At 39.5% G+C, this 24,883-nt stretch overlaps 1 protein-coding gene across 1 annotated transcript in view; it reads left to right on the forward strand.

Moving 5' to 3' along the window:
* Window positions 1–4,047: 4,047 nt before the first annotated feature.
* Window positions 4,048–24,883, forward strand: part of ARFGEF1 (ARF guanine nucleotide exchange factor 1) — a 141,527-nt gene continuing 120,691 nt past the window's right edge. Inside the window, exon 1 of the mRNA XM_020288828.2 lies at window positions 4,048–4,685. Coding sequence (XP_020144417.1) covers window positions 4,562–4,685 — 124 coding nt within the window. The 5' untranslated portion in view covers window positions 4,048–4,561. The remainder of the gene's footprint in view (window positions 4,686–24,883) is intronic.

A 24,883-nucleotide genomic window follows, 5' to 3' on the forward strand; every position in this document is an offset into this window, starting at 1 on the left:
ATTTAAATATATTTGCTACTTTGGAAACTCAAAGTCCTTTTTCTCTAAAAATTTATTGTTCTTTTGTTAAGATGCTATATAAACCCAAGTTCTAACCACCCCTTTGAATTACTCATCACTGAGTACTCCCAGTGGGTATATGCCATGCACATGTTAATAAATGTTTGCTTTTTCTCTTGCTAATCTGTCTTTTGTCACTCTAATTTGCAGGGCCTCAGCCAATGAACTTAAGATGGGTAGAGGAAATAATTTTTTTCCTGCCCCTACAAAAGTCAAGGGTCATATTAGGGAATGTTTTGATAGCTAAAAGAATTACTAGTGAGATCATGTGAGAGACTACTAGAGGCATTTTAGTTTTCTTAAGTTAAGTGAACATGATGCTATTTTTTGATGTTAACTAATATTAGCTTTTAACATCAATCAAATATACTCAGCATTAAAATTTTATTAATATTTTAATTTTTATGTTACACTGAATTCATACCTATATTTAAAAGGACAATGATAAAGCCATACCAACAAAGGCACTCAAACCCAGATCAAAGTCTTTTAGATATTATTTGGTTCTTTGGAAGCAAAGTGGGAAAAGCCAAAGCAGCCAGTATACAGCAAAGTTATGAAAAAAAATGGGAAAATGATGAGGGCTAATTAGGTGATAGAAAGGTGAGATTTCAAATTGAGAGGCAAAATGGACTCAAGAAAGCAATTATATATCAGAAAAACATTTTAAAATTTAGAGGATGATAGGCATTTTACAAATTCAGAAATGGAATTTGGTTTGAAAACTGCAGGAGTCAAATGCAAGGGAATACTGAGAATGGATTTATTTAAATAGTTGTATAAGCACCAAATAACATTAATAATAATAAGTAAAAGGAATCATGTACAGGGAAATATATTCACAATTTCATGTAAAAATTGTGAGCTTGGCACCCCCATGTACTTGTCAATGAAAGACTGAAAATATTATCTTTCTTCTTTTCTTCCAAGAATATCAGCTTTATTCTAGAGGCTTACCCTAATCTTGCTCCAGATCAGAATCTTTAATCTTAAGTGGGTAGGAGAGCCCACCTCCCAAGACTACTCCCACCATACTCTACCTCACTCCAAATCACCACCACATTTTGGGTGAAGTTCTAAACTTAGCAAGGGAGGAGGATGAATTGTCCTCTAAGAGAAACAAAGGTAGAAATCATTCCTTCTAGAAGGTTTATGTCATGTCCCAGGGGAGTTGATTTGTCTAAAACTGAAAACTGCACACCCATCCTCAAATCTTCTAATCCAGCCTATCTCCACAGGGTGGCATTTTACGTATTCACTGTCTCCTATCAGAACCCTGGCATTTGTGACCTCTCTCTCTTACCTTCACTCCAATTCATTAACTTCTGTCCCTTACACCATCAAAGTATTCTCAAATCTGTCTACTTTGCTCTATCTCCACTGCCACCACTGCCTCCCCTGGCCTATCTAACTTTTATGCAAATTAGCATCTGTTCCTTCTCTTGGACAGATGCTGGGGCCTGATTTCAGCCTCACTTCCTCCCTGGTGCAGGGCTTGATCTCTACAATCCTGCCTGGTTACCCTGGACCCCAGCCCAGGTCACCCTGCATGCTGTAATCAATTTCTCATTGTTCTGCTTACATCCTTGCTTGTCCCCCTCCAATCCATTCTTCACAAAACAGAGGAATTATTTTAAAATCACCAATCTGATCACTTTATCCCCTACTTAAAACCCTTCAGTGGGTTTCCATTGTTATTACGATGAAATCACAAACCCTTAACATGGCCTACAAGGTTCTGTATGATCTGGTTCCTGGCTCCCTCTTCATCCTTACTAATACCATTTCCTCTTGTTCCTAACTTTCAGCCACATTTCCTTGTATCCTAAAACTTGCCAAGCTTCCCACCACCCCAAGAGACTTTGCCTGGGAAGTTCTTCATGACTTAGTTTGACTAATGTCTACTCTTCCTTCAGGGCTCAATTTAAACATTACTTCTTCAGAGAAGCCATTCCTGAATCCATAACCTACAGTAGATACCTCACAACACTCTATTTTTTAATCATGCTTAACACATTTGTAATTATATATTCACTAGTGATATATTTAATATTTCTTTCTCTACTATATATTTAATTAGCCCAGCATCTTTCATTTATCCAAGTTTCTACTCAGCAAGTTTATTATAGCAAAGGCCATCTCTATGCCAGCAATATAGTAGATACTGGGCATATAGAAGTGAATAGACAGATGAAGTCCCAGTTCCTATGAGGGAAACATAAAACCAATGAATGTGCCAGCAAGCATACAAGATGATTACAGATTGTGATATCTGCTGTGAGGTCGACTGTGAACTCCTCCAAGGTAGGGATCTCTGTCTGTATTGCTCATTAATGATCCCAAGCATGTTGCTTAGGATAAAGCTGGCTGCTAAACATAACTGAAGAATTTACTTTGTTCATGTAAATTCTAAAACAGGTATTTCTAATGGGTGGATGGTTCTCCTTCAAGAGCAATCCAGGGACTCAGGGACGCCTTCTAACTTGTGTTTATGCCATCTTCAGCATGTGGCCATAGAAGTGGAAAGAGTATGGAAGATTGCTTGTTTTGTTTGTTTGTCTTTAATGGGTTAAGCCTGATGGCTACACCTAACTTCAAGGGAGGCCGGGGAATGCAATGCACCTCTGTATTAAGGAGGAAAAGTAAATGGATTTGGTGATCAGCTAGTTCCTTTAATAGTACCTTACACAATACTCGCATTATGAAGAAACAAAGATAAATTAGAAATGGAGCTTGCTTTCAAAAAGTTTATAATCTATTAGAGTGTACATGGAAATCAATATTACATCTGATCTGGTATATTGAATTTCTAATTTCTAGGAATCTAGAGATACTCTTTAAAATGAAATTAATAAACTTTTGGATGTTTTCTCAGGACATTAAAATTTTAAAAAATTAATCTATTTGTCCACTTTAATTCAGGGTCACTTCAGGATTTCCACTTTTTATTTCCTATGGTTTTTAGCCTGTTCCAAATTTTGTCACTTCACAGCTTCTCCTTAGGTTTGGATGGTTGTATTAGGACAAGTCCATTGTCAAGGTAATCTAACAATAGTGAAAGACATATCCTAACCTTTAGGGACCCGGTGTGGATGGAGCCACACAGTAGATTGGAAATTGGAGACATGCCCCTAGATCACCTCGTAAATTGTTTGCTTATATTTTTATGCTATTCTTTATAATTTTCTGCTCAGAAGGAAACACTGCAGAAATTTGAATTCTACTCTCGTGTTAAAGCACATACATGGTCACCTGTGTGTTAGTTTGTTCTTAAAGCTTTTCCATTCTGAAACCGTTTACATTTTACATGTCCTGGACTGAATCTTAATATTAAAGGCACAGAAACACAGGATCTCGCTCTGATGCATTTACCTTAACTTCAGAGTCAATTCAGAAAGGACCTGAAATCTAGAGTTTGATTTACCCTACAGATAGATGGAAAAGTGAAATATTTCTGAATCCTTGTCAGTTGGTTTTGGCTTACTTTTCCCAAATGAGAATCCTCCCTGAGGTAGTCGGAGAGCACGGTCCTGGGTAGCAGTGTCGTGCACCAGGGAGCGAATTTTGGAGTCGAGCGCGGCTGGTGGACACCAGTGCGGCTGGGAACGGGCGATGAGGGAGTTCCTGTGACCCCTGAACGGAAAGGACTGCACTCCCACCAGAAAGTTGGAAAAAGGGGGCAGCGTAGCCAGGAGTTCTGTTCACTCGGCGGGAGTATGGTGTCCGGGGCTACCGGGGCCCGCAGCAGGGTGGCCCACAGGAGCCCCGAAGTGCCCCGCGTGGCGCCGCAGGACGCCCGCCACGCCCCGCGCCGCCCTGCAGGCGAACGCAGGAAGCGGCGAGGCCCCGCCGGGCCGCCGTAGCGCCGCATCTCGGGCCGCTCCTCCCGCGCCGCCCTCCGCCCCCAGCCTCCCGGCGCCGCGGCAGCTCTGGGCAGGCAGCGCCGCCGCCGCCGCCGCCGCTTCCTCCTCTGCAGCCGTTTGGCCGCTGCGTGACGCGTCGTTTCCTCCCAACATGGCGGCCGGGGCAGGTCGGCGGTGATGGAGGCCAGGCAGCGGCCGCGGCGGGTGCTAATCCCCACAGTAGCCAGGGCAGCCCTGCTCTCGCCGGGCCTCTGAGCTGCCGCCGCCGCCGCCTAGTCCCTTGGCCCCTGCCAGACGGCCGCCTGGGCCGGGCTCCCTCACCGCCGCCGGGCCGGAGGGACGAGTGAGGGGGGCGGCCAGGAAGGGATCCCCAGGCCAGGTCTAGAAGCGGAGGCGCGGCGGGCGCGGCCCTCGAGGGGCGGCTTCTCGGGGGTGGCGAGGACCTCGACGCCCCTTGCCGGTACCACGACTGGTCCCGCTCGCCCGCCCCTTTCTGATCCTGTCGCTGCCCTCCACGCCTCCTCTCCCCCACTTCCACCCCCTCTCCTTTTTCTCTTCTCTTCCTCCCCCTCCTCCTCCTCCCCTCCAGCCGTTGGGAGCTGCGGGTCGGACGAGCCGCCGCCTCCTTCTTTGCGTCCATGTATGAGGGGAAGAAGACGAAGAACATGTTCCTGACCCGGGCCCTGGAGAAGATTTTGGCCGACAAGGAAGTGAAGAAGGCGCATCACTCCCAGCTGCGCAAAGCTTGCGAGGTGGCGTTAGGTGAGCGGGGAGGAGGCCCGGGGATGGGGGGCGGGGGCGGCCCGCAGGAGGTGGGTCGCCTGGGAGCTCGCCCTAGGCCAGCGTCGCTGACCTCACGGGGCCCTCGCGGAGCTCTCTGCAGTCTGGCTGGAGTTGACAGTAACTCGGCTGTATGTGGGGCAGAGGCGAGGTAGAGGAGGAGGGGCAGTTAGCTGGGCTCCGGGACCGCATTGGGGCTTAGGATCGCGGGGCACCTGGGTTCCAGGGATGGATGTGAGCGGACCTTGCGGTGTGGTCAGGATACCACCCTTTGTGATGAAGCGGAAGATGAGCTGTTGTTTATTAGCTTGGAAATTGAGGTGGGGCCGATATGTCAAGACTGGGCGTGGGAAGGGGTTCCATATCGTAATTACAATAACTTTATTCTTTGGTGTGATACTTTGGGAAGATAGGCTGAAGTTGTTCCCTTGTTGACAGTCTTGAGAAAGGGTTTGCAAGAGGTGCAGCCCGTTCTGACATCTCTCCGCCTCCGCCACAGGAAAAACATAGAGTAATGTATCTGACTGGGCTGACCTGGAAGAACAAGACCAATGGTTAAGGGGTGGGGGTGGTGATATAAAAAACGGGGAAGGAAATAACCTTTAGATAAACTGGCTTCAGGTGACAGGGGAAGGGAGGGGTTGAAATGAGGAAAATGAAAAAGACAATGACACCCACCAGCCACATGTCTGGACAGTGGCAGCTGCTCTCAAGCTTGAATTGTGATTTATAGTTCAGACGGAATAGATCTAGTATAATGAAGCCCGCAGCAGGGAAAATCCAAACAATACCTATAGGGAGTTTAGGCAGATAAGGAATTGTTAAAGAGGAAACACTGATACATCTATTCCTTGCATCAAAGATGAAATAGTTTGAGAGCCCAGGACATTTAACACAAAGATGAATTCCTAATGCTTACACTTTATTTTATGGCACTGGAAATAGACTAGGTCAAATTGGCAAGAAAAGGAAGCTTGTTAAATGGGCTTTGGAAAAAAGCATTCTCAAAGGGAGAAAAATCCATGACTTAAATGTATGCTAAAATTAAAGGCTTCATGACAGCTTAAAATTAGCGTTTAGTTATTGAAATAAATGTAAGGCTACTGTTTAACTTGCTATAATATCTGTATAGTTATTTCCTTAAAATTGGTGATGTGAAAAACATTATGGAAGAAATTTCACCTTCAAAATTTTGTCTCTTTAGAATAATGGGCTTGAGTTTATTTTTTTGTCATCTTCGTGGATAAAGTTTCTATTTTGTTGTAGCTAACGAAAGACTGTTCCAGGTGTATGAGAAGAGTGTTTTAGTGGTAAAAACTGAAATTATATCTGGGTCCTAAAAGGAATAATTATTAAATTGGGGTGGGAGATCAGGGAGAAAGGGATTTTAAGATTTTTAAAAGAATAGTTATATGTAGGTTTATGACTAACTTGCAGGGTAAAGAACTCAAGTGATTCAAATTAAAGTTTTAGTTTTTGACAGTTCAGATTTTCCACATTAGAATGTACATACATATATTTGATTTCAAAATATTATAGGGATACAAACGTTTTTGGTTAGAATACATTTTTAATATAATGAACTATAAGTGTCAAACTGAAGAAATTAAGTGCTTTGTGTGTGTATATATAGTTTCCTCTCCAAAATTGTAACATAAGTAAGCATGTTTTAATGAAGAGCTCGCTGGATGGAGAGTCTGGGATCCTGGGTTTAAATCCCAGTTCTGTTATATTATCTGCATTATTAAGCAAGTCTCTGGGCCTTAAGTTCCTTCTCTGTAAAACTAGGATATTGAACTTAATGATTGTATGATCACATTCCCTCTAATGTGCCATGAATGTGAATGTACTGTTCTGTTAACTTGTGCATTGATTATTCCTGCTACGCTTGAGTGCCATCTTTAGAGGGCTTATAGCTCTCTAAGTGGTCCTTGCCATTTCTAGAGGTAGGAATTACTTGGTGCTGTGTTTGCCAGTTGTATCAGTGTTGTCTGTTCCAGATTTTACCAGTTTTTGCCTTTTTACCCCTTCCATATATTTAGTAGAAGCTTATTATGAGGAATGTGACTGCTCAGGCAGAGGCTAGGCACCAGAGTACTTTCTTTACTTTTTTCCACATTTCATAACAGTGACGTTTAGCCTCCTACAAAGCAAAATCTCAGCAATCTTGTGGTAGCTAATCCCTGGTGAACTTTATTTCTTCCCTTTAGTTGTCCATCAACAGTATTGCCAAACATAAGTTGATAAGGTAACCCATTTCATTTTTGCAGTATGATATCTTGCAGGAAGATAGTATCCCTTAATATGTGTTGTCCCTGGAAACTATTATAGATCTCCCTTCTCTTCACTATTGAGACTGGGTCAAGTCCACTTGGTCCCTTGATAATCTGTGTGGCCATCAAGCAGGATGGGAAAGGAAACTGGAATGTACTGATTTGGTCATCCTGGGTCTATAGATTGTGAGTGGGTGGGAGTTTCATGGTAGAGTTACAGATGCATTTTATGAGTGTTTTTATAACCCTTCTAAATATGCCTGCATGTATTCATTCTCCTCTCAAACATTTATTGAGTACCTACCATGGAGCTGAAGGGAGATAGATAGTAAACAAGAAAATGTATATACCATGTAAAACTTTTAATTTTTTTTTGTTTGAAAAATCATTTTATTGGCATGTGAGTAGATTTCAGAGCATTGGTATTCAGAATTAGTTCAGGCACCTTTCACCATAATGGCCAATTAGAAATAGATTTTCTGTAAATCATACTCATGACATTATAGTGTATCATGTATTCTTAATATGATTTGTTTTTTGCTAAAAAGTATCACTTTTAGGAAACATCATCTAGATTAGGGGATATTTTACATCACAAAAACAGAATCCATTCTCAAGACACTATATATAAAGAACTTTTATTTTCACCAAAAGAAAAATAAATGAACCTTTAAGGGGTATACAGACTCATTTAAAACTTTTTTCAAATTTTCTTATGTCAGACTTTGTTTTGAAGAATGGTTTTAAAACCCAAAGAAACCAACTCTCCCCAAGCCCCTCACATTGTTATAACTAATGTGAAGCCCAGGGGCTAGAACAGCTCTAGGTTGCCCTCTTGCTACTTGCCCTACTACAGCTCTCTGCAGAGTGAGGGAGTCTAGGCTGCCTTAGCTTAGCCTGATCCATTCCTGCTCTCGAGAATCCTGAATTAAAAATAGTCTGGCCATCTGCTGGCAGATGAGACAACAGCTGAGCTATTTTTAGTTTCAAAGAATTCAGGATTGTTGCGAGATTGGGCTTGAAGGTAGCATTGTTTGTCTCTTGGGGACAGGGTAGTTGGGACGTATTCTAATCAGGCCTCTAAGTTTCAGGAGTTTCTTAGATGTTAGGGCTGTAACTAGTTCATCTTCTGCTTTCTGACATTGGATATCTGTGAAGATACTCTGCAAATGTTAGGATGAAAGAGTTTAAGGTTGGAAACTGGCACTGATAACAGAATAGGAGTGAAAGGGGTAACCAGAAGGAGATTTTAAAGGGAAGGGAGGCATATAAAAGCAGTGATAAAGGTGAATTCTCTGCAGGAATATGGGGTAATGACGGAGACAGAAAAAAAATTGTTAGGAAAATAATTTTTATATCAGTATAAATTTATATTGTTCATCATATTATGAAGTGATCCTACTGACTTAGTTTTCTTATATGAGTCTGTTACCTATGATTTTAGTTCCTCCTAGAAATACAATATTGAGACTCAAAAGTGACAGAACTTGCTTCCTTCTGCCCCTCTAATCCCACTCTTATTTTGATTGGTGGTGGTATAATAAAGGGATGTGTGGGTAGAGGGAATTATTTGAGTGCTCTTGGCCCTGGTTTTATGATACTTTGGCAACTATTAATTTTGGTCATTCTTCACCATTTATGGAAAAATTACTTATCCCCAAACAATATCCTGCCATCAGTGAACATCTTAATTGTAATTTAAATCCATTAACAATTCTCCTTTTAAACCTTCCTTGGGTATCAAAATAAAAGTTGTTTTCAGTAAGCTAGGCTGCCTGCATTTTGAGGATGGCTAGGAAAAAGTGTAACAAATGACATGACTGAAAGAAAGATAGTGTTTGCATTTGTTCTTTCCTTTCATATTTCAGATTGGTTTTAGGGGCTCTTTCTCCAGGATAGTATTGAATAAAATAAATGTCACAGAGCCTAAGTTCTTAGAGAAGATCTTTGAAAAAAATAAATCTGGGTTGAAAAAATGAGTTTGGGTTGCAGTGTGTAATCTGTTTCAGTTTTGGAAATTTACAATGAACATGAATATAGTTAGGATTCTGAAAAGTCCGCCAAGAAAGAAACCTGCTCTATTTTGTTTAATGAAGTCTTTCCTAAGTTTGCTTTGACACTTTTCAGTGGCTGTTAACTCAGATAATTCCCCTAGGACACACTGTTCCTTGGAACTTACTTTGGGACACTGTTTAAGGGGAAAGGAAGGCAAAGTAGGTACAATAGCTCTAACTATTGACGATACCATCTTCCAGAAGAGTCATGTGTTTTGGGAAAGCAGCAGTCTTGTTATGGTCTGGGAAGGAGAAGAAAGTCAGAAATAAGGAGCAGTTGGAATGTTCACCATTAGGGGACTGCTTGCTGACTAGCTCTTTCTTTCCTACCCCATCTAGTGGCAGGTAACTAGTTTCTTTCTCCTGATAAAGTTTGACTTACACAGAGAAAATTATGAATGGGAAATAATTTGGGGAAATATTTGCCACAATATTCCCCATATATTGGAGGGAGGGATATTTGAAAAAGAAAAATATATGAGTAAATTATTGTTGCCATTCCAAAGTAGGTATATTCTTCATTACGATGTTTATTGAGCTCCTTGTCTGTGCCAGATACTGCTTCAGTGCTGGGCATACAGCAGTGAACCAAACATGCTTTCACTGAATTTATATTCTAGTGGAGTAAGGGTGATAGTAACAAACTAATATATATTGTGAGATTGTTATCTGAAGAAATAGTTCAGAAGGGTAAAGGGAAAAGGATAGGAGTGCTACTATAGAATAGAGTTTTCAGGAAAGGCTTCTCTGTGAGATGACTTGAACAGAGAAGTGACATCAGTGAGGGATTCAGCCTTCAGATAGCTGGATGAAAACAGAAACGGAACAGGAAGATGAATGCGTGCTTGGTGTGGTTCAGGCTGGAAAGAGGCTTGTGTGGCTGGGAGAGAGATGAGGAATGGTAGGAGAGAAGGGCCAATTTAGAATTTTAGTGATGGCACATTTACAGTTTTAAATGCTTACTCTGGCAAGAGATGATGTAGACTTAGACTAGGTTGGTGGTAGTGGAAGGGGTAAGAGTTGTTTGCATTTAGAATATATTTTGAAAAAATCCACAGGATTTGCTTTATGGATTTGTTGAGTGACAAAGGAATTGATATCCAGTCTTGCAGTCATAGCTTCGGGTTGATTATGGCATTCACTTTTCTGGGGAATACAAGAATAGAAAAAGCTTTTGTAAAAATAGGTTTTTATATGGTAAAACATTTTCATCTTGCATTTTACATGTATTTTAGAATTTTTTAATGATAGAATTTCCTAATGATAGAATATTTTTTTACTGAGAATGACACAAAACAACTTAAAATTTGAGAGGTCAGTTTTTTTTCAGTGAGGTTTTTTTTTTTTTACCTTCACTTGTCTGATTCCTTCCGGGAATAGGAACTTTGCATATGTAATTAGTTAAGGATCTTAGGATGAAATTTAGAACCTTAATTAATTTAGGGCCTGATATCCTTTTAAGAAGAGAAGGGGACACCGAGGCACACAAAGGAAGAAAGTCGTGTGAAAATGGAGGCAGAAATTGGAGTTATGCTGCCACAAGCCAAGGGATGCCAAGAGCCACCAGAAGTTAGGAAGAGACGAGGAGTGGAATTCTTCCCTGGAGTCTTTAGATGTATCCTGGGTCTGCCAACACCTTAGTATTAGACTTCTGGCCTCCTGAACTGTGAGAGAGTAAATTTCTATTGTTTCAAGCCACCAAATTTATAGTAATTTGTTAAGGCAGCCCTTGGAAATGAATGAAAATTCCTTTTATTCCTAACTTTTCAGACCCAGTTTAATTTCTTTATTTGAGCTTCCTTATACAGAGTATATCATATATTTGTCTATGTAATCAAATACTGTGTTTGGCTCATCTCTCATCGTTTCATGAATTTAGAAAGCAATTATTCTCAGGCTTTGGTGTGTGTTAAGGAGAGTCTCTTGAAAAATGTCTTAACATAGTCTTGGAGCCTGGTGTGGTGGCTCATGCCTGTAATCCTAGCACTTTGGGAGGCTGAGGCAGGAGGATCATTTGAGTTGGAGCCTACAGTAAGCTATGATGATGCCACTGCTCTCCAGCCTGGGTGACAGAGCCAGACCCTGTCTTAGACAGACAAACAGACAAACAAACAAAAAAGGGTCAGGCCCAAGCATTTAGAAATTTTGTGTTCTGCTTTCAATAGTTTGTTTTGCTTAGAGTTAAACTTGATATAACTAAATTGATATATATAGCCTGTGTTACCTTTTCATTCAGAAAAGGCCATGAAAATCTTTAAAATATTTCATATCACAATATTACCTCTGGCAATATCTTCAGGAAACTCCATGTTAGGCCATTAATTTTTCTCTCTCAACTTTAAATCCAAAAATATATACAGTGACACTTAATCAGCTATTTAACAACCATAACTCTATCCACAACTTTGCTAAGAAATGAAATGGTAAAAATATAACAGCCAAAGTAGATATTATGAAGGCCAAGCACTTTATACAGAGGAGAATCCCTCTGGCCTTTACTCAGTCTATTTAGTTTTATAACGCCAATAAATTTAACATTTAATTTTTATTTTTTATAAACCCTTTTCTTCAAACCATTTTCAAAAGTAAAACTGGAAAAAAAGTTACCTGTGACACTAAGAGCTGGAGATAACTACTGTTACCTTTTGGCAAAAAACCCCCAAAATCTCTGTTGAGGTATAATTTATATAGGGTAAAATTTACCTTATTTAATTGTAATGATTTTTAGTAAATTTACTGAATTTTGTAGCCATCACCATAATCCAGTTTTAGAACATTGCTGTCACTCCAGTAAATCCCTGTTGCCCATTTACAGTTAATCCTTGTTGCCACCTTCAACTATAGGTATTCACTACTCCATTTTCTGTCTTTAGATTTGCCTTTTCTGGACATTTCATAAAATGCAGTTATATATAGGTGGTCTTTTGTGTCTGGTTTCTTTCACTCAGCATGTTTTGAGGTTCATTCATGAAACATGTATCAGTACTTCTTTTATTGATGAGTAGTATTCTGTTGTTTGGATATATCACATTTTGCTTATCCATTCACCTGTTGATGGATATTTGAATTGAATGAATAATACTCTGTGAATATTTGTGTGTAAATCTTTATGTGTGTGTAAATTTTTATAGATTTTTACTTCTCTTGGGTAGATAAACTAGGAGCGGAATTGCTGGGCTGTATTTATGATTCACTTTTAAGAAACTGCTGAATTGTTTTCCAAAGTGCCTGCACCATTTTACCCACCCAAACCACGGTATGATGGTTCCCATTTCTCCACATCTTTGCCAACATTTGTTACTGTCTTTTTTATTTTAGACATCTTAATTTGTACAAAGCGTTATCTCATTGAAACACTGTCAACTTTTTGAAATACAGATTGAGTATCTCTTATTCCAAATGATTGGAACCAGAAATGTTTTGGATTTTAGAATATTTTGGATTTTGGAATGTTTGCATATATATAACGAGATATCTTGGGGATAGGACCGAAGTCTAAACTCCAAGTTCATTTGTGTTTTATAGCACTTTATGCATACAACTTGAAGGTAATTTTATACAATATTTTTAATAATTATGCATGAAACAAAGTTTTGACTTCATTTTGACTGGGACCCATCACATGAGGTCAGGTGTGGAATTTTTCACTTCTGGCCTCATGTTGGTGCTCAACAAGTTTCAGGTTTTGGAGCATTTCAGATTTTCATAAGGATGTACAACCTGTATTTTTTCTGCACATATTTCTACACATATACATGGGAGCATGCACATACATGCACAAACACATATATTCTTTAAAAATTTGAGCTATTTTTAAGGCATAGTAAGAGAAAAGGAATTTATTGTTTACTATATGCCAGGTCTGTTTCAATTGAATACTTAATTGGCTTTAACCTCATTTAGTCCTCAGAACAACCGTACATACTTAGGTGCTATTACTATCTGCATTTTGCAGATGAAGAAATTGAGTTTGGGGTTTGTGTTTGGCATAGTTGGAGTATGACATTGGAGCCTACACAGAGCCATATTGGGAGTTGCATAGCCGACCAGTACCCTTAACCACAGCACTGTGTGTTTATAAATAACAAATTACAAAAAGAAAAAGAAAGGAATGTCAAGCAAAGAAAAAGGGCCAAACACTAACACACAAACAGATAATACCAATTCAGGAAACTACTGCTCTGTACATTTCAGTGAATCTCCAGGGTATGTTATCTCATTGTATCTCAGAGTATGTTCAGTGTGTTCATAATGGGATCCCTGACTCCATCACGCAAAATATCATTTTAATTCTCTGTTCTGCTTAAGAAGTCAGGCAAATTCATATGTGTTTCCATGTATATTTTCTAAGATTTGTAACTAAATTTTAAAGTGAAGTTTTAATAGTTTAAGCCATTTGGAAATTTCATTTGTCTTGTAAATACTTTCCTAGGATTTCTGGATAGGCTAGATTTTATTGTGCTTATATTCCTAACCCTTTAAAAATTCTCTCATTTGCTTTTTATCTTAATATTTTATAGCGTTTCAAATCATTTTAAGAATTGAGATAAAACAAAATCTTATTCAAATGTCATGTGAAATTACAAAAAGACTTTGTTACCCAAAAATAACTCATAAATCTCAATGGCTTCTTCTGTATGTAAATATAATTATTATATAATTGTCATGATTTTCAGTCTTCTGTTTTCATCAAAATTCCATAGGCATTTCTATATATCTATGTTGTCTTTCTACCTAGTATTTCTACAGTGTGTCACTAGTTTAAATGTTTTTGAGTCTGACGTTTATATTTGAATTTTGCTGCACAGATTTTTCTTCTTCTTCTTTTTTTAATCCCTGCAAATTCATTGAGTGCTTATTGTGTATGCTGAACTATATAAAATCAACTCTTAAGATTGAGATCACTCAGAGTATGGGCATTTTTGGCTTTTATTCCTTAAGGCAAGATTGCTGTAAACATACTATACCTGTGCTAGGTGCAAGTATATAGCAGAGCACTGAGGAAAACAAAATAGGGTAGTTGCTCTCTTTAGATGTATTGGTTTTGATCAGTTTTTCATCCTTTATTCTTTCCTTTACATTTTTTTTCTGTTCTAAAAGTAAAAAAACAAAGATATAACTCCTCTTTGTAGTTAGAATATCTATACTTTTGTTTTTTATAAATTTTATTTGTTTTTTTCATGTTTTTTCTTGAGACTTATTAGTGTATGTCTTAGTCTGTTTTATTAGGGTATGTCTTAGTCTGTTTGGGCTCCTATAACAAAATACTCTCAGCTAGGTGGTTTATGGATGACAGAAATTTATTTCTCACAGTTCTGGAGGCTGGGAAGTTAAAGATCAAGGTGCTGGTAAATTCCATGTCTAGTGAGGGCCTGTTCTTTATAAACATCATCTTCTAGTTGTGTTCTCACAAGGTGGAAGAGGCAAACAAGCTCCCTCAGACTTTTTTTTTTTTTTTTTGAGACAGAGTCTCGCTTTTTATTGCCCAGGCTAGAGTGAGTGCCATGGCGTCAGCTTGCCTTACAGCAACCTCAAACTCCTGGGCTCAAGCAATCCTCCTGCCTCAGCCTCCCTAGTAGCTGGGACTACAGGCATGCACCTCCATGCCTGGCATATTTTTTCTATATATATTAGTTGGCCAATTAATTTATTTCTATTTATAGTAGATACGGGGTCTTGCTCTTGCTCAGGTTGGTTTCGAACTCCTGAGCTCAAATAATCCGCCTGCCTTAGCCTCCCAGAGAGCTAGGATTACAGGCGTTAGCCACTGCACCCGGCCGAGACCTCTTTAAAAGGGCACTAATTCTTAATTCCAACACCTTGGGGATTAGGTTTCAACCTGTGAATTTTGGGGGAACACAGATATTCAGACTATAGCAGGGTATGATATGAGGTATGTATTTAACAAGTTCATTTTCTTCCTCTGAATTGATAAGTGTTTTAACAGCAGTTAGTAAATAATTTAAAAAACATTTTATCACATCGTATTCCATCAGTCATTAACAATTTATATTAGTATAGTACCTATTATGGAATCTGATAGGATTGATCAGTCTTCATTATCTCTTATTTTTTATAATATTGCTTGCTTTTTCCAAGTGTTTTTAGGATTTTCTTTTAAGTTTTCTAATGTTCACTCTTAGCAATTTTTTTTTTTTTTTTATAAGGCAGTCTAACTCTGTTGCCTGGGTTAGAGTGCTCTGGCATCAGCCTACTTCACAGCAACCTCAAATTCCTGGAGTCAAGTGATCCTTCTGCCTCAGCCTCCTGAGTAGCTGGGACTACAGGCATGTGCCACCATGCCCAGCTAATTTTATGTTTATATATATATATATATATGTATATATGTGTATATATATATATATATATTTATTTTTAGTTGTCCAGATAATTTCCTTCTATTTTTTTTTTTATTTTTCTTTATGTCCTTTTTCTTTCTTTTTTTTTTTTAATGCTGTTTTTTTTTTTTTTTTTTTCGGCATATTATGGGGGTACAGATTTTAAGGTTTCAAGAAATGCCCATTTCCCCCCTCCCCCCAAAAGTCTGAGTCTCCATCATGACCATCCTCTAGATGGTGCACATCTCACTCATTATGTATGTATATACCCGCTCCCCTCCCCCCTCCCACCTGCCCAATACCCTATTACTGTAGTACCTATGTGTCCACTTAGGTGCTACTCAGTTAATACCAGTTTGCTGGAGAATATATCTGGTGCTTGTTTTTCCATTCTTGGGATACTTCACTTAGTAGTATGGGTTCCAGCTCTAACCAGGAAAATATAAGATGTGCTATATCACCATTGTTTCTTAGAGCTGAATAGTACTCCATGGTATACATATACCACATTTTATTAATCCATTCTTGGATTGATGGGCACTTGGGCTGTTTCCACAGCCTTGCAATTATGAATTGTGCTGCTATAAACATTCGAGTGCAGGTGTCTTTTTTGTAGAGTGTCATTGGATCATTTGGGTAGATGCCCAGCAATGGGATTGCTGGATCAAAGGGTAGATTCACTTGTATCGCTTTAAGGTATTTCCATATTGCTTTCCACAGAGGTTGAACTAGTTTGAAGTCCCACCAGCAGTGTAGGAGTGTTCCCCTCTCTCCGCAACCACGCCAGCATTTATTGTTTGGAGATTTTTTGATAAAGGCCATTCTCACTGGGGTTAAGTGATGTCTCATTGTGGTTTTGATTTGCATTTCCCTGATGATTAAAGATGTTGAGCATTTCTTCATATGTTTGTTGGCCATTCTTCTGTCTTCTTTAGAAAAATTTCTGTTCAAGTTCTTTGCCCACTTTTTAATGGGGTTATTTGATTTTTTCTTCCTTATTTTCGTGAGTTCTAAGTATATTCTAGTTATCAGTCCCTTATCGGATGCATAGGATGCAAAAATTTTCTCCCATTCTGTAGGTTGTCTGTTTACTTTCATGACTATTTCTTTGGCTGTGCAGAAGCTTTTTAGTTTGATCGTGTCCCATTTATTTATTTTTGTTGCTGCTGTGATTGCCTTTGGGGACTTCTTCATAAACTCTCTGCCCAGGCCGATGTCTAGGAGAGTGTTTCCAACTTTTTCCTCTAGAGTTCTAATAGTTTCATACCTTAGGTTTAAGTCTGTTATCCAGCGTGAGTTGGTTTCTGTGAGAGGTGAAAGGTGTGGGTCCTGTTTTAGCTTTCTACAGGTGGCTATCCAGTTTTCCCAGCACCATTTATTGACAAGGGATTCTTTTCCCCAGCGTATGTTTTTGTCTGCTTTGTCAAAGATTAGATGGCTATATGAGGATGGTTTTATATCAGGATTCTCACATCTATTCCACTGGTCAACATTCCCATTTTTGTGCCAATACCATATTGATTTCATTACTACAGCTTTGTAGTATAGTTTGATATCTGGCATATTAATGCCTCCCATTTTGTTTTTGTTGCCTAGAATTGCTCTTGATATTCGGGGTCTTCTTTGGTTCCATACGAAGCGTAAAATTATTTTTTCTGTATCTGTGAAGAATGCTGATGGGATTTTAATAGGTATTGCATTGAATCTGTAGATCAGTTTGGGTAGTATAGACATTTTGATGATATTGAGTCTGCCGATCCACGAGCATGCTATGGATTTCCATCTGTTTACATCCTCTGCTATTTCCTTCCTCAGTGTTTCATAGTTCTCCCTGTAGAGGTCTTTTACCTCCTTGGTTAAGTATATTCCTAGGTACTTTAATTTCTTTGTTGCTATTGTGAAGGGAATTGAGTCTTTGATTTGGTTCTCAATTAGATTGTTGTTGGCATATATGAATGCCTCTGATTTCTGTGTATTGATTTTGTATCCTGAGACTTTACTAAATTCATTGATCAGTTCCAGGAGTTTCTTGGTTGAATCCTTGGGGTTTTCTAGATACAATATCATATCATCAGCAAACAGTGAAAGTTTGATCTCTTCTGCCCCTATTTGGATACCTTTGATTCCATTTTCCTGTCTGATTGCTGTAGCCAAGACTTCCAGTACTATGTTGAACAGAAGTGGAGATAGTGGGCAGCCTTGTCTGGTTCCAGTTCTAAGTGGGAATGATTTCAATTTTTCCCCATTCAGTATGATGTTGGCTATGGGTCTGTCATATATGGCTTGTATCATTTTTAGGTATGTCCCTTCTATGCCTATTTTCTTAAGTGTTTGTATCATGAAAGGGTGTTGAATTTTGTCAAAAGCTTTTTCTGCATCTATTGAAAGATCATGTGGTCTTTGTTTTTGCTTCTGTTATGTGGTGAATTGCATTTATAGATTTACGTATGTTGAACCATCCCTGCATCCCTGGGATGAAGCCCACTTGGTCGTGGTGGATTATTTTTTTGATAAGTGTCTGGATTCGGTTAGCTAAGATTTTGTTGAAAATTTTTGCATCTATATTAATTAGGGATATTGGTCTGTAGTTTTCCTTTTTTGTTGCATCCTTTCCTGGTTTTGGTATCAGAGTAATATTCGCTTCATAAAAGGTGTCGGGGAGGTTTCCGTTCTTCTCGATGTTGTGGAATAGTTTCTGCAAGATAGGTACTAATTCTTCTTTGTAAGTATGGTAAAATTCAGGTGTGAAGCCATCTGGACCGGGACTTTTCTTTTTAGGGAGATTTTTAATTGCTGTTTCTATTTCAGCTGTTGAGATTGGTCTGTTCAGGGAATCTATTTCTTCCTGATTGAGCCTAGGGAGGCTGTGTGTTTCTAGAAATTTGTCCATTTCCTCCACATTTTCTAGTTTGTGTGCATAAAGATTTTTGTAGTATTCATAAATTGTATCTTGTATCTCTTTGGCATCAGTTGTGGTATCTCCTTTTTTATTCCTGATGGAGCTTATTAGAGATTTCTCTTTTCTGCTTTTCGTTAGCTTAGCCAATGGTGTGTCAATTTTGTTTATTTTTTCAAAGAACCAACATTTTGTTTTATTAATCTCCTGAATAGCTTCCCTGTTTTCAATTTCGTTTAGTTCTGATTTGATCTTGTTGATTTCACTTCTTCTGCTGGGTTTGGGGTTGGTCTGTTCTTCTTTTTCCAGCTCTTTGAGTCGTTTCATTAGATTGTCTATTTGTGATCTTCTTGTCTTTTGGTTATAGGCATTTATGGAGATAAACTTTCCTTTCAGAACTGCTTTAGCTGTGTCCCAGGAGTTGATAACTTGTCTCTCCATTTTCGTTTTCTTCATAGAACTTTTTTATTTCCGTCTTGATTTCTTCATTTACGAAGTACTCATTTAGTAGGAGGTTGTTTAATTTCCACATTTTTGTGTAGAAATGTGAGTTTCTGTTAGGGTTGATTTCTAGTTTTATTCCACTGTGATCTGAGAAGGTACATGGTATGATTTCTATTTTTTTAAATTTCTTGAGATTTTCTTTGTGTCCTAGGATATGGTCAATCTTAGAGAATGTCCCGTGAGCTGATGAGAAGAACATATATTCAGTGGATTTTGGGTAGAATGTTCTGTAGATGTCTGTCAGACCCAATTGTTCTAGAGTTTTGTTTAAGTCCATTATTTCTTTATTAATTTTCTGTTTGGAGGCTCTGTCTCGTGCCGTCAGTGGGGTGTTGAAATCTCCGGCGATTATGGAGTTGCTATTAATCCATTTGCTTAGCTCCAGTAAGGTTTGCTTTATGAATCTGGGTGCACCTAAGTTGGGTGCATATATATTTAAAATTGTTATCTCTTCTTGTTGGACTGTGCCCTTCACCATTATATAATGACCCTCTTTGTCTTTTACTACTTTTGTTGGTTTAAAAACTAAATCGTCTGAAATTAGAACTGCCACACCAGCCTTCTTTTGGCTTCTATTTGCTTGGAATATTGATCTCCACCCTTTTATTTTTAGTCTATATGCATCCTTGCAGGTTAGATGTGTTTCCTGAAGACAGCATATACTTGGCCTGTATTTTCTTATCCATTCAGCCAGCCTATGTCTCTTGAGTGGAGAGTTTAAGCCATTCACATTTATTGAGAGAACTGATAGATAAGGTAGATTACTGATCATTTTGTTGGGTTGGATGTTGTTGCTTTGATTTCTGTCTTGAGCCATTGTAATATCTGGCCTTTAATATCTTGGGTTTTGGTTGTTTTTATATTCGTGGGTTGTTATTATGATGTTCCGTGCATAACGCTGTTTTAAGTACTTCTTGTAGGGCTGGTCTTGTCTTGGTGAATTCCCTGAGCCTTTGCTTGTCTGAGAATGTCTTTGTTTCTCCTTCATATAGGAAGCTTAGTTTTGCAGGGAATAATATTCTAGGCTGGGCATTGTTTTGTTTCAAAAGAGTGAGAATGGGGCCCCAGTCTCTCCTTGCTTGTAAAGTCTCATTAGAGAAGTCTGGTGTTATTCGAATTGGCTTTCCCTTGTATGTTACTTGCTTCTTTTGACTTACAGCTCTTAGAAGGGCCTCTTTAGTTGATACTTTGGTCAGTCTGATGACTGCATGTCGTGACGTCTTCCTGTTTGCATTGAATCTCCCAGGGGTCCTCTGAGCTTCTTGAACTTATATATCAAGATTTTGAGCAAGGCCTGGGAAATTTTCCTCTATTATATCTTCAAACAGCTTGTCCAACCCTTGAGTGTTGTCTTCTTCCCCTTCTGGTAAGCCTATGACCCTCACATTAGGTTTCTTCACATAATCCCACAGCTCTTGTAGGCTTTGCTCTTTTCTCTTGTTTCTCTGCTCTATTTCTGAGACTGATTTATTTAATTGGAGGGTGTTATCTTCAAGCTCTGAGATTCTTTCTTCTGTTTGATCTACCCTGTTCTTGAGACTTTCCACTGTATTTTGTAGTTCCTTGAATTGATTCTTCATTTCCAGGAGTTCGGTTACACTTTTCTTCATTGTGTCTGTTTCTTTTCCCATATCCTGGAGGCTTTTTGTGGTTTCTTTGTGTTAGTTATTGAGTTGTTGTTGCAGCTGGGTGAGTGTTCTTATGATCCACATACGAAATTCCTCTTCTGTCATTTTGGTTGCTGGTTGGTGCCCGTTTCTAGGGGGCTGGTGTTCCTCTTTGGGGGAGATTTTTCCGTTTGGTTCTTCATATTTCCTGAGTCCTTTCGCTGATTTCTTCCCATTTCGATCAGTTGTTGTTTCTTTCCTTAAGTTATTGTTTTGGTATTCACACACCTTGTTTAGTTTCTGAGGCGTTAGGTGGTGTCTGTGGGTCAAATAGGACTACTCCCTGTGTATTGAGTCAGTGGGTGCCGTAGAAAGGCTGTGCAAGATGCCGTCCCTGTCAGTAGGTGGCGTTTGCTTGGAGGAACAGGCTATGCTGTTGATTTTGTGTGTTGTTATCAGCTCTTGTTCTGGGCGGAGCTGGATTGGGTAAGCCTGCCCTCAGGCAGTTAGCAGGGGTCAAAGTTCTGTTCTCTGCTTCCAGGGAAAGCTGTCAGGGCGGGGCTGGAATGGTCCCGCTCAGCCAGAAAGTCTGGGTGTGGGGTGGGGCTGTCTGAGACCCGCAGTCTGGAGCGGGCCTCGCCTCTTTCCACCCTCCCCAACTCCGCAGCTCCTCCTGGGCCTCTGCCAGCAGGCCAGACCACAAGGCACCAGGCCTCCCCGGACTGTGATGCCGGCGGGGAGGTTCCCTGCACAGGAACACCACCTTGGTTGGGCGCACGGCCTCCTCCTGGGAGGAGGGTTGCCCTCTAGGACGCCGATCCTCCCCTGGAGGCGCACACACCTCAGTATGCTGTTCATGTATAACCCTTCTGTGCCCCGGGCAATGCCAGCCCTGGGTGCATGGGATCTGGTCTGCAGGTCCGACCTCTGGGTCCCAGAGTTCAAACTGTATCCCCACCAGGGAGAGGATTTCTGGTCCCAATTCACCCACAGGGAGCCCAAGCTGGGTCTATGTCTCTCAGCCTCTGAGTGGGCACCGTTCTCCTGGGAACACGGTGCCAGCAGCACCTGGGAGGGCGGGCGGGTAGGGAGCTCACAGTCTCAGTTCCCCTGAGTCAGGTGTAGGGTCCCAAACGGGAAGGTCCCGTTCCCTCGAGGTGCCTCTGGCTGGTGGCTGTATTGTCTCTCTGGGCAGCCGCGGGTAGGGTTGGCAGAGGGGAGGAGGAAGCAATATAGCACCTGCCGCGCGGCTCGGGTCTGTGCACCCGGAGGTGCCCGGAGGAAGTTGGGAACCTGGTGCCACGTCTGCTACAGGCTCACCGTTGGCAGGCGGCAGCGGTCTCTGGGCTGGTGTCCGCAGGTCTCTCCACCCGCTGGGGAGCCCACCAGCAGTCCCAAATGCAGGGGAGGGGAAACAGCAAATCCACCTACCCTTCCCGCTGGTCTCTGGGCTGCTCCGGTGGTCTCAGCCTCCAGTTCTCCTCCGCAGCCTCCTCCCGTGGAGTCTCCCGGGGCCTCTTGTACCCCTCCTTCCAGCCCTTGTCCGCTGTATGCTCGTCTTCTTGCTTCTTTCCTCTAATTTCTGCTAGAATCTGTCTTTTCTGCAGAGACACTCTGTCTGGCGGTGTTATTCGTCCGCCATCTTGCCCCGCCCTTTTTCCTCCTCCTGTTTTTTTTTTTTTAGTAAAGATGGGGTCTCGCCCTTTTTCAGGCTGGTCTTGAACTCCTGAGCTCAATCGATTCACCCCCCTCAGCATCCCAGAGTGCTAGTATTACAGGTGTGAGCCACCACACCCGGCCCACTCTTAGCATCTTAGTAACATATTACTTAATCATCATTTCTTACCTTTTATTCTTGTATATAAGGTAAAAAGTATTATATTTGAGAAGAAATTAATAGGATTTTAAAATACACACCAGTGTCCAAAAATCAGTATAATTTTAATTTTTAGGGAATAGAAGTTTTATAGTAAATGCTAACTGTTATCTACAGCTATCTTGCTAAAAGGACAGAAATTAAAGTTATATTACCAGAATGTATATTTTTTTCCTGAATGCAATGATGAATCTATGTTTGTATAAATGAAGTGAAAGTGTTTTATTCTTTCTGTTTCCATGCTTAATCCCCATTTCTATAACTGTTGGAGAAGACTTTTGAATGGCAAATTAGAAGGAAAGGTACTTTTGTTAGTATTATGGAGAAATTTCTTTCCTTAAAAAAAAAAAATCAATCAATCTGCCACGATATACTGTTCTTAAACTTTTATATGTGGTTATCTTCTCTGAATTATTTTCCTTTTGAAATAGTTAAATATTTTATCAGTTCTTAATTTTATTTTACATTTCAAAAAGCACACTTGAGTAGGCAGTTTATATGCAAAATTGTTTTCCCTAAAAAATGTTAGGTTCTCAAAACCATCACCAGTATAATTCTTTTTGTTTGGTTGGTTTTTCTTCGTTTGAATGAAAATGTCTTTAAGAAAGATTGGTTAATTATTTTCTGTTTTATCACTATGTTAAAATTATTACTTACGAATACTTACTAAGCAGTTTTAAGTTTTGTATTATTAAATTGAATAGCCCTTGATTTTTTTAATTCTCCCCGAATGGTTTGTATCAATTCAGTCTCATTGAAACTTTCTATCCTCAACATTTATAAAAGTAATGTAATCTTTCATTAACAGCAAATAAGGAGCTTTGTTTGATTTTACTACTCATGTATGGCTAATGCCATGCTCTGTAATTAACCACTTGGGTACCAGCGTCGACTATAGTCGATAGCCATAGATGAACGCACACGTGGACTTTAGCCTATAGCCGTGATATGAAGGTCCACATCCAGCGTCTACTTTAGCCGACAGCCGTGATATGACTTTTCTGATTTTTCATTTATCAAAATAAACATTTAAAAATAACATAATGAAAACATACATGTATATGTTTCCTATTCTGATTTACATTACAAGTAAAGCTGCCTATAAAGTAAGACAAGCTTTCGGTGCTTTAAAGCTTTCCCCCTCACACAAGAGCAAAACAGATTCGTCGTCAATGCACAGCACAAACTATCGTGTGGACTATGAGTGCCGGCTGTGGGCAAGTTTTCACTGCTGGTGAGCATGGTACTGAAGTGGTTAAGATATGTCTCACCAGTTTATTTGACTAAAACTTCTTAATGTAAAGATTTTGTGGATTTAGTAAGTTAATGTCCCTAAATATTTTGTCATAGTAGTCACTGTTAATAATTTGGCTCTTCAGGAGGTGTATAAGAAAATTAAATTATCTTTGTTTGAAAATTAAATGTTATCAAGAATATTTGCTTTTCTTCAGTTCTTTCAATTTTAATTTTTTTAATTCTCATTTTTATCCTGTGTTTTTTTTTTTTTTTTTTTTTTTTGAGACAGTCTCGCTTTGTTGCCCAGGCTAGAGTGAGTGCCATGGCGTCAGCCTAGCTCACAGCAACCTCAAACTCCTGGGCTCAAGCGATCCTTCTGTCTCAGCCTCCCAAGTAGCTGGGACTACAGGCATTTGCCACCATGCCCGGCTAATTTTTTATATATATATCAGTTGGCCAATTGATTTCTTTCTATTTATAGTAGAGACGGGGTCTCGCTCTTGCTCAGGCTGGTTTTGAACTCCTGACCTTGAGCAATCCGCCCGCCTCGGCCTCCCAAGTGCTAGGATTACAGGCGTGAGCCACAGCGCCCGGCCTATCCTGTGTTTTTAATTAAAAGATTATCACAATATATTAGTTCCCTTTTTTGAACCATACCTTTTATATTTTCTACCTGATTCTCTTATCTTTCTCCCTCCTTTCAAACCCTCAGAATCTCTATCAGCATTGATACACGAAAATGTTCTTGATTCATAAAGACATATTTTAAAGCAATTGGGACAATTTAAAAATAATCAGAGAGTAATCTGAAATACAAATTAGGATATAGTTAACAACCCTTGATGTGACCTCTCAAATGACCACTAAATTGAAGAAATGGAGGAAAATTCACTACATGTTAGGAAAATAGATTGGTGGCAATCTATTATAGACCCAGGAGGAATGAGGAGAAGCTAAAAGGATGAGAGGAGAGTTAGGTATGGAGGACAGGGAACATAAAGCTATTGAACATACAGATAATTCATTTTCTGAAACATAAAACAAAAATCAGAAATTACAAACAAAATAATAATCAAAGACATACTGAAGAAAACTTCTACACTAAAAAATACCAATGTGTGTGAACTGACAAATTCCAGGAAGAAAAATATGTACAGGGACTCCTACGAATGTCAATCTAGCAGTATTTTAATATTAAGGATAAAAATTAATCCCATACATATCCAGGCAGAGAAAATAAGTTTCCAAAAAGGAACTCCAAAAGGAGTTCAGCTAAGATTGTAAGGAAGAATTTCAGCCTATGTAAACTTAAGTTATTAGGAGTTTGCTGAAAATAGAACAGCAATTCTTATAATAAACAGATATTCTGTTTTATGTATTTTTAAAGAAAAGTCCT

The sequence above is a fragment of the Microcebus murinus genome, chromosome 7 (assembly GCF_040939455.1).
Source record: "Microcebus murinus isolate Inina chromosome 7, M.murinus_Inina_mat1.0, whole genome shotgun sequence".
NCBI classification, from domain to species: domain Eukaryota; kingdom Metazoa; phylum Chordata; class Mammalia; order Primates; family Cheirogaleidae; genus Microcebus; species Microcebus murinus.